The 10,991-nt window shown below is 42.2% G+C and overlaps 1 protein-coding gene across 2 annotated transcripts in view; it reads right to left on the minus strand.

The window, feature by feature from the left end:
* TAF1B (TATA-box binding protein associated factor, RNA polymerase I subunit B) overlaps window positions 1-2,657 on the minus strand; it is a 45,671-nt gene extending 43,014 nt beyond the window's left edge. Inside the window, exons 1-3 of one of the 2 annotated variants that reach the window (XM_058836656.1) lie at window positions 2,589-2,657; window positions 1,755-1,853; window positions 1,186-1,273 (exon numbers count right to left, since the gene is read on the minus strand). In XM_058836656.1, the coding sequence (XP_058692639.1) occupies window positions 1,186-1,273; window positions 1,755-1,853; window positions 2,589-2,606 (205 nt within the window). In that variant the 5' untranslated portion in view covers window positions 2,607-2,657. The other variant, XM_058836655.1, reaches the window with a different exon arrangement.
* Window positions 2,658-10,991: the final 8,334 nt, after the last annotated feature.

Consider the following 10,991-nt stretch of genomic DNA (forward strand, 5'->3'; position numbering starts at 1 on the left):
TTGGAAATTTTCTCTGCATTTCTCAATTCCCTTTTCATTCCTTCCACACCTTCTTCACTACTTTTGTTCTGAAACACACTTTGAATCTCACCATCTTAGAAGTTATCTGCCCAAAGCTTCTGCCCTTCTTTAATAGTGCTGCTCTTAACTGCTAACCAGTGAACTCACAGACACAGCTTACTCCTATACATTCATGGAATACAATGTAACATGGCTGCATTCACAGAAGGGATTGTGTGAAGATAAGGATTTATTTCTTAAGAAGCCTGGGGGTTGGCTAATAACCTTCTCAACAGGATAAATTAAAAGTATGAGTGGTACATGGCCCAGACTTCAGAAGCAATACAGGATAAGGAAAAGTGGAGATCCTTTTCACACCTCCTTTCACTTCCATACAATTGCTTTTTTCAAAGGAATGTAGCAAGCCACGGCCTCTGCAGCAGAGCAAAGTTACATCAGCATATCAGAAAGATAACCCCTTGCTTCATTTGGCATTTTAACGCAGTTTTTCTCAAAGTAGTCACAACTGTAAGAGACGTATTCAGCCAACACAGAATACACACACATCTTTACCAGCAGCTTTACCACTACATCCTTACAGCACAGATCCACATATCTAATGACCACTCTTCTTCTGAATATTAATGAAATTAAAAGTAAAAAAGTGTCTCTGGACAAAAGATGCAGTGCTGGTTCAGCTATTGGAACTGCACGAAACCTCTTCTGTGCAGTTTGTGCGTAGGTTGCAGGACCAAGTGCCTGTAACACAGCCCAGCCTGACACTAAGAGCTGGACCACCATCACATCTCACTTGCCAAGACAAACAACTTCTCTGGTTTTGTGATAGCCATCACAGGGAAGGAACAAAGGATCACCACATCTGAATGCATGCCATCAGTAGCTTCAGTGAGTATCTGCTTCCACAAATCAAAGCAGCAGTAAGTAACACAGCTCTATTCAATCAAAAAACCTCCACCACTGGGCTCACAAGGTCATCTGTGGCTCAGGAAGTCACCAATGTGATCTCTGAAGGTTCTGACAGCATCAGGGAGGTGCATTTCATTCCCACTCCTACAGTCTTTCCTGCCTATCCACTTTTGTTCTCCACTAAAGACATAATGGCATAGGTGAACAGCGGCTGAACAGACACTCTTTTGCAAAATACAGACAGAAACTCATGCATACCATTCTTTTCCTGCTTTCTTGAACCTTTGGAGATTGTTTGGACTCTTGAATTAGTAATAAAATCAGTGTTTACAACTTCTCTAGATCTCTGCAAAACAGGAATACATTTTAGCCAGAAAAAGAGCCAGGTCTAACTCGCACACATTGCCCCATCATAAAACATAATGGAGCCATTTACTCAAATTTCCTAAACTAACAAGAGATAAAACAGTCTGAACTTTTCATTTAGAAATTTTAAAAATAGGCAATCTACCATGGACATAGTGACATGCATCAAGGTTTGCCTAGACTTGGACTGCATGAAATGCAGCAACACTCAGGCAATGGGTCTAAGGCATCTACAGAGCACACTGACACCACAACTACAGCAACACAGCAGGCCAAGATGGCTCATTCTAAATGTTGTGATTTCAAGGTACATGAGTTTTAAACACTGTCAACTAAAGCATGAAAAAGGAAGAATAAAAATACTGCCCTCTACTCCAAGAAGAAAAAATTTCTCCTTTTTTATATAAAGTCAAGAAGCAATCAGAATAAACCTTTTCCAAGGCAGTAACTCATCTTTTTACCTCAGTAACGTTGTGGCAGGATCTACAATAAAATCTGCCTCCGTCAGTGAGACCCCAGTTCACTTCTGAACACTGGGGACAGCGCTCATTAAAATCTCTCTGAAAGGAAGAAAAAACAGCAGACTTTCACAATTGTTCAGGTAAAACAAATGGTATTATTACTAGGCTAACTGCACAGCTTCTGATATTATTTATAGAGGAGTGTTTACACCCTTTGTGTAAGCTCTGGTTGGTAACAAGTGATCATCGCACTTGCCATCAACCACAGGTAACTCTGAACACGAAACTGTAGCTGTCAAGCGCCAGCTGCCGTGCGTGTGAGCATCAGAACAAGTGGAATGATGATCCGCGCCTCACACACACGCGGCGGGGCTTTAAAAAAGCCACCCATCAGAAATGAAAAAGGAGACAAAAGCTGGAAGTGGGGGAGGGGAAAGGAAAATTCAATTTCTAGAACAGCAAAGAAACACACGCAGTGGGAGAAAGCCCGCAGGAGCCGCTTCTTCCCGGACAAACCGGAGAGGGAAAGGGACAGATTAAAAACAAAGTGGTTTCCAGAAACGCCCGCGTGCGTGCTGGGGCCGGGCAGCTCCGCCGGGCCGGGCCGAGGGGCGGCCGGCGCCACATCCCCGGCCGAGACCGAGCAGCGGCCAACGCCGAGGGGCCGGGCAGGGCCTCGCCCGCCGCCTCCGGGCCCCGCTGTGAGCAGGGCAGGACCGGGCCGGAGCAGGCAGCCCCCGGCGGCACCTCCCATCCCTCCCGCCGCCACCGCCCGCAGCCGCTGCCCGCCCTGCGGAGAAGCGCCCTCGGCCCAGCGAACCCCGCCGGCCCCACCGTGTCCTCCTCGTCCATGGCGGCAGCGCCCGGGGCCGCACCATGGCAACCGCGGCGGGCGGCACCGCGGCCCGCCTGGAAACCGCGGCCCCGGCGATTGCGTTCCGGGCCGCCGCCGGCCTCGGGGGCACAGCGCGGCGCCCAGGGGACACTTCGAGGGGTCATTGCGGGCTTCACTGAGGGGACATAGATCCAGGTGTTAGACATTAGATAGGAGGAAGAAATTATTTCCTGTGAGGGTGCTGAGACACTGCAGCAGGTTGTTCAGGGGGGTTGTAGATGCCGCATCTTTGGAAGTGTTCAGGGCCAGGTTGGATGGGCCCTGGCAGCCTGGTCTGGTGAGAGGTGTCTCTGGCCATGGCAGGGGTGCTCGGTGGTCGGTGGGTCCCTTCCCACCCCTCAGTGTTCTATGATTCTGTGACTTGTGTGCTTCAGCCATGGAGGGGACTTGGCAGCTTCAAGGGGATGTGGGGTGTCCCAAGGACTGGAGGGTACATTTCATCACAGATTCACAGGATCAGTTGGGTTGGAAAAGACCTCCTGAGATCATCGAGTCCACCACCATGTCAACCAGACCATGGCACTCAGTGCCATATCCAGTCTTTCCTTAGAGACCTCCAGGAATGGTTACTCTGCCACATCCCTGGGCAGCCCGTTCCAAAGCCTAATCTCCACTTCTGTCAATAAATTCCTGATGTCCAACCTAAACCTCCCCTGGCTACATGTGCAGCTGAAGACCAAGACTATGTGTACCCTCTGAGCCTCAGCCCTCCGCCATCCTCTCCACAGAGCTCCTGCATCCTCACCCTTGCATCGCCTCCCTGGCCCCAGCTGGTGACCACCAAGGCTGTGCCAAAGCTGTGGGAAGGGGGCTGCTGCTGCCTATAAAGAAGGAGGCCACAAAAACTCATTTAACTATTTAAAAGTGTTTGGAGATCCTTGAATGAGGGAAACTACAATCTGAAATCCACTTTCAATTAAAAAACAACACCCAAACCTCCAGATCTTGATGTAGGTCTCTAATTTCTTGCATGCTAATAATAATGTTTAAAGATGTCTAAACACCAAGATCTGTTATTGCAGTGAATTTGCCCACAAAATTGGAGAACAGGTTTATGTCCTTTAAAAAAAAAAAAAAAAAAAAAAAAAGAGCTCCACTAAGTGAAAGCATGGGAAAAAATTAAAGTTAAAATATACATAGAAAGAGGTGAGGCTGCCTTGACAGCTGTGGTTGCATTGATGTTGGTGGATATGTAGAGAGCTAGAGGGGAACTGTTTATGTTTAAGAAAAAGGTTATTACTCATACCAACTGTGATCTTTTTTCAGTGTGGGCTGAACATTTGTAACACCCATTAAAGAGAATTACGCATATAATTCCTGCCATGTTAAAATGGTGATTGTCAACCTCACAGAAATGTAGCTAATACTTTGATGAAACAGATCCTACTTGTGTTTTTAATTTCCATATTTTTTGTTTGTGGAAATACAGTTCTGGGAAAGCAAGGCCATTCTGTGTGACAGAGAGGGTTTGATCTTTTCCTGATGCATTTCTAAGATTAAATACTACCTTAGAAAAAAAAAAAAAATATCAGGACATCTGTACCTGTGATAAGAGAGGAAGTGGTGTGTTCCAGTGCAGAAGACAAGGCATTGCTCCTGCTGAGAGCAGTGCTCGTGTGTGACTCGATGCTGTCAATGGGGAGTGGGCCTGCCTAGTGGACTTAACTAAACTGAAGAATTTGTTTAAATTAAGTGTAGAACTGATTGCTTTGATGAGGCAGGACCTCTGAATTAGGTCTTCTGTTTTCTAATTATGGCTGGTCAATAAAATATTAAAGGAAGTGTAATCACAGGACTGCCATTTTGTCAAAACCTGAACACTTTATATTCAATGGCAGTAATTGAAGATAAGCAAGAAAAGAAGAAAGATTTGGGGGTCTGCACAAGGAGCTGTGTAGGTATAATTGTGGCCATACTGATGCAACAGGCCAGTAAGGTTTTTGAACAGGAAAGTCCTTATTCTCTGCTGCTGGACAGCCCACAGTGCTTCTCTGAGCTGCATTTTCCATGCAGGTGAAACAGATGTGAAAAGGTACCAAATTTTGGAAAGGAACTTGTACTGATATTGCTGATATTGCTAGTTACTTATTAGTGTCCAGGCTCTCTATAAATGCAAAGCTTCTATTGGTATTTCTGAAGTCCATCAATTAATTAGTGCAGACTACTGCACTAATTTTTCTATCTGGTAGAAAAAAATCAAAGTATTATAGGGTTACCAAGTCTTATAACTATTTCTTAAATATTTCTTTGAAATTACATGTATAAAACCGGTTTTTCAGCATATAAAATTATGTGTAACCTTTGTCCCTAATTACAAGTTACCCAAGCATACTGATAGGTATATGATAATTTCAAAGCCAGGAGACAGACTGTCTTCCTGCTTCGGCTCACTTTTCTAATTAAGATCATTATGCATAGTAGTCAGATTGATTCAAGGCTTAGATAAATAATACGTCCTGTTGTTTCCATTGATTTGAATTTTTAATGAACTGAGTTCCATTGCTGGTATCACATTTATGGTTCTTGACTGCAGACTTTCTGCATGTGAAAATGTAAAAATACATATTGGACTGAAAGACATGTCCCTTGGCCTGTCCTTTGGGTTATTGTTCATGAAATTGTGCTGGCTCCAGGATACAAACTTCTGTAGGAGAGGTTTTCCCTGGAGTCTTTACTCGTTGTCAGACACCTACTACAAAGAGTTAGAGCAGAGCAGCATCCTCAGCTGCTCCAAAGATTGTACACATGAACACAGGGCAGATCTACCAGATTCAAGTTTATAGAAAATGCACACAGTTATTAACAAGCAAAATTTCATCTTCGCGTGATCTCTGCATGTAAGAACACATGTTTAAAGGTAGACAGAAAACAAAAGAGAAATTAGGAGAACAAGAAGCAGATGGCTTCACTCTAACTGATCTTTAGAGACTACACAGTAGAAAGGGTCAGGGGGAGAAGCTGGGCCAGCAGAGGTGCGGTGGAAGCAAAGGTGCAGCAAGTTGTGCAAGGACAAAGGTGGGAGCAGCAGCAAGGCGTAGGGGTTACAGCAAGCTCGGCAGGGAAGGATAACCAGGGAGGGGCTGAGCTCAAAAGAGCTTTGAAGGAAGCGACAAGGAGAATGAATTTAACGTTACAGCTCAGACACACCCAACATTGCCTTGTGATAGTGTTTGTTATACAGCTTCAGCTTTCAAATTTTATTAGTTACATAAATTTCTATCTATTATTTCAGGAAAACCTGAAAATATGACCTCAAACATACAAATCAACAGAAAGCAAATAATCTTTTTCCCCAAAGTTTACTCAAGTTTTCTTAACATTTTCCTAGGATGTTAGCAAAAGGAACTTGAATTTTTGACTACCAAAAGCAGCAATATTGTACCCAAGAGGGAGGGCACACTGATCCAGTCTTATGCACTAAGTTTGGGGTTCACACCACCAGCCCTTGCTTTGCACGTGTGCTGCAGCCCAGCCCACCTGACAGAGTTACACTGTGGTGCGACAGTCCCGTCCCAGTGTCAGCTGTGGCTCTCCCAGCCAGAGAGCAGTAATCAGCTCCATGATCACCCAGCCAGGGGGTTTGGAAACACAGACCTCAGGCAAGACCTCACATTCAGATGAGGTGCTCTAGCAGGTAAAACTCTTGGAGGCCATGTGCTAGCATGGCCACAGAGGGATTTGGGAGGTCTGCCTGGGGACGCTGAAGTCCTGGCAGGAGTTAAATAAATACCTCACAGTGTGTCCTGGCCTTCAAAGGCAAGATCTCTTTCCCAAGGAGCACCACACTGCCATCCTGCTGTCCGTACTCTCAGAGATTGCACCCCTTAGTACCTGGTGGCTGTGTTAACCTGACCCTACAGAGGTATGGAGTAGGGGAAGGATACTTGTCAGAGAGAAGCTACACAAGAGCAGAGCAGGCAGTGGGCATTTGAATGTCCCATTTCACAAAGGCATCTATAATGCGTTTATTTTCTTGTTTTTCAGATTGTATTGAGCAATTGGCATGAAACCTTCCTTCAAATTGTCATACTTCAGTAGTGTCAGACTTTGTCTAGTTTCAGCTTTACTGAAAGAAAAATATGCCACATACTTAAGGAGATCTTGGCTTCCACTGTAGCATTATGAATCCATAGAGCCATGATGATTGTTGTCAAGATCATTCTGTGATATATTTAATCCACAAAAGCTGTGATATTTTTAAAGGAATCGAGAGCCACCTTGTGGAGCTGGGATTCACAAAGGTGTTCCAAACAATACTGCTGGGAACAGCTGCTCACTGCTGGAAATTCAGATCCAGTGTGATCCTGGAGATCATCAGCCTGGGAAACATGCACCTTGCACATGTCTGTGCATATTCAGTGTACAGTGCATCAAAGAACTCCTCTGCTGACTAAAACTGGGTAGCAAAGAAATGAATTTGTGGGCAGTGGCAGGCAGGAATGTAAAACTGTCAGAAAAGTGCAGAAAGCAGCAGAATCAGGGAAGCAAAGTAACATACTCATTATGACCTACACAGCCTTGGTGTGTGGGGGGTGTTGCTCACAGGGCATTTTTCACCATATAATTAATTAGGCCCTCAAAAATGCTGATAAGTTTTTGAATCATTATGTGTAGATTTCTGTCACAGACTTATTTTCTTCTGCAGTCATTTATTAGCATAGAGTATTAGGATTGCAAGAGCTCAAATACTCCATCACCAGAGAAATAGCAAAAATGGGATCACTTATGTGAGACTTGTTTCTTCACAGAAGAGCAGTCTTTACTTCTCAGTCTCTGAGGTTGCAGCAGGAACTCTGAAATGTTTCATTTACTATTTCTCTCCCATCACTCCTTATGATGGACTCTGAGCTGCTTGTCAGTACTGATATGTGGATACCAGCGCACAATCTTGCAAAAAAAAAAAAGGTATTTGCTTCTTTTCACATCTTCTTGGTCTTTTCCAAGACCTTTATGCAGTAGCAACTTTATCCTCAGCATATTAGATAATACCTTAAAAAAATATTTTATTTAAGGACAAATTTTTAAAAGTCTCTCTGAGTAGTAGACCTTAAGTATCTGAAGAAACACAAAACAAAAAACCAAAACCAACCAAACAAGCAAACAAAAAAACCCACTACCACAAAAAAAATCCAAAAAACCCCAACAAACAAACAAACAAACAAACAAACAAACAAAAAAAAAAAAACAAAAACCCAGGACTATAAGAAGTCATTCCTCTGGTGCTAGAGAAGCCAGTGCTGAGGCAAATGGTTGGGAGTTGACTGATAATCAGTCTGATTATTGAATCATGATACAACTGTCCTACGTGCTTTACCAATTTTCTGCTGAGTTAATTTTAAATTCCAGAAGCTTTTAAAATTAGTTACACAATAGCAGAACTCAAAGTTAAGTTAAATTTCAGATCACATACCTTCACATAACTTTCAAAATTTCTGTTAGCCAAACAGTCACTAAACTCCAAAGCATGGTACAAAGCAAGTAGAATGTGAAGGCAACCTGAGAAGTCATTATTTTTAGACCAAGTCTTAACAGACAAACCCGGCAAATCCTTTGTGCTTAATAGAGTTCAGTTTTCCCCTTTGTTCAAATGTTGTTTTGGTAAACAGGAGATATCTATGAGTATCGTTAATGGTTGCTTCAGACTGGATTAATTTTTTCCCCAGTAATTTAAATGTAACCACTTATAAGATGACACGTGGTAGTAGGAGAAAATTCATAAAAAGACACCACAAGGCTATGGCAAGGAGTCAACAACTCCTGGTTTCAAAACTATGGAAATCTCAAAAAACCTGCAAGTTTTCCTGTTGTACTTCCATCATGCTTCCAAGAGGCCATGGTACATGGATGCATAGAGCACTGGGAGCAGATTTTCAATGTTCCAAAAAAACTATGATAGGTGATTCCACATTATAATAAGTAGAGGTGAAAGAGGGCAAAATCTATAAGAAATAGAAATAAGTAGAATGCAATCCTCTCTCTTTACAATGTTCCCAAGCCTTGGTCTCAAGCCCACACTTTTCAAGTTGTCTCTGTCAAGAAGGGAACATAGCAGCATTCAGGAGAATCCAGAAGAACCAGTAGGATCACCCTAGCCAAGGTGCTGTACTCTTCAAAACTGACATGCATGTTCAAGGTTACAAAGGATGTTTGATAAATGCTGTTCTGAACTAGACATGGTCTTAGCAACGTGAATTTTCTGTGAAAAAAATTAAACCAAGAACAGTATTTACTACACCCTTAAAATAAAGAATAGAATATTGTTTCTCAATTTCTATTTCCCACCCATAATACACAGCTTTATGATAGTTTTTATTGTAAATACATATGCAGGTTTGTGGAGTTTAAGAGCAGAGTTTAGAAAGATAAATTTTCTCTTCTAACTATAATATTAAAAAAAAATGCAATTAAATTTATAGGATCCCCTGTAATTAATGAACTATTTTTTAAAGGGTGGGCTATAAAACATAGTAGTGGGTGCTATTAATAAAAATGAAAATGTAGTAAAGCTGAGATATAGATCTGCTTTGATTTACAATTTCATTTCTCCAATGGTTTTTGCCCTCTATTTCTCACCATCTATTTTTCTGTCCCTTTCTTTCTGAAGAAAGAAAAGGTCACCATCCCTAACCAAAATTAAGTCTGTAAGTTACAGCATGCTGTGGGACCTAGAACATATTGTGTCTCAGCAAGACTCAGTGATGTTTTGAGCTCACCTCATTGCATTGGGGTATTTGTGGTGGTGGTGTTACTAAGTAGACCTTAATGACTAAGGGACAGAGTTGTGATGGTTCTTTTTTCTGTCTCACCACTACATAATATACTTAAAATAAGTTTTTTTTTCCTGTAGATACACAGAAAGGTCACAGAGTAAAGCTCTGCTCCTTCAATGATGAATCATAAAATCATTATAGAATCACAGAATGGTTTGGATTGGAACAGACTTTAAAGGCCATCCAGTTCCAACCCCTCTCTGCCATGGGCAGGGACACCTTTCAGTAGGTCAGTTTGCTCAGAGCCCCATCCAACCTGGCCTTGAACACTTTTAGTGATGTGGCATCCACAGGTTCTCTGGACAACCTGTTCCAGTGTTGGAGCACTCTCACAGAGAAGAATTTCTTCCTAATTTCTAACCTAAACCTATTTCTGCACATCTTTGTTTTAGTTATTAATTATATGATGGGGACATCAAAAGTGCAGAAAGTCAGGATGCACCTGAGACTCTGTGAGGACTTGTTAGAGTACTGCAAATTGTGTTTCAGTACAGTTCTAGCAAATTTTTAGCTTAAGCAGGTACATTTCACAGTGACAAAGGGATGATGCATTATAATTAGGAGAAAAGCGCAAAAGCCAAATTTTAAGAGCTTTTGTGCAATGAGGATGAGAAGAAGAAAGCTAGGGATGAGTCATGCTATTTTCAGCTTTTTGTGTTTCATCTTAAAACTTAATGGTTTTTAAATAGTGTTGTTTCTACTTGACAGTAATTTAATTATGATTGAAAGTTGTCCATCTGGTGACCTTTTAATGCCATTAAAAGTACTGATTGTATTCCTGCAGTGACTGTTTTTCTGGTGTTAATCATAAAGCTGTTTGGCTCTTCATTAAAGCACAAACTTCAAAATCTCCCACAAAACTCGTTAAAAGACAGTGGAAATTTTCTCACCCATTTCGTGGATTTTTGATCACGTCCACTTGGACACTGACCCAGGCTAGATGTATGAATGCATATGGCAGCAATTATCACAGAAGATTATATAAAGCCTTATCTCACCCTTGGGAAATAGAAGTATCACTGTCACCACTTGCAGATGGATCTGTAGATTTGCACACCACGAGTTGTCTTAGTCAGATCAACGTGTAATCCTGGAGCACATTATTCTGGAGTGATACCTTACTATTGCATCAGGGATTTTGCTCCCTGCCACGTCTTTGTTATTTGTTTGTTTTATTTATACCTGCTTTTCTGTTCCTGGCAGGTGAAGAATTTTTAAGTAATAATTTCCTTAAAGCCTCCCCTTCTTGATTCAGTCTGCACACAGAAAACATTTTACTTTGGCTATATAGCTTTAAAAAAAAAAAAAAAAGTCTCTTTCCCTATCCCTGCTGCCTACCTAAAGCACCTCTTTAAATGAGTTCTACCAGAAAATACTTTGAAAAGAGGAAGGTGGGATGCAAATCCCCACCATACGGAGTGCTCTGGGAATCCCGCCCTCACCCAGAGGAAAATCCAGCTCATTTCCGTGTAATAAAGTGACCTTTGCTTAGTGGTCTGCTCACAGTTTGAAGGTAGCATGGGGAAACATGTGGCCTCATGGAGTAGGGATTTGAGTCTTGGTTTTACTCAA

Source organism: Poecile atricapillus, chromosome 3 (genome assembly GCF_030490865.1).
Source record: "Poecile atricapillus isolate bPoeAtr1 chromosome 3, bPoeAtr1.hap1, whole genome shotgun sequence".
NCBI classification, from domain to species: domain Eukaryota; kingdom Metazoa; phylum Chordata; class Aves; order Passeriformes; family Paridae; genus Poecile; species Poecile atricapillus.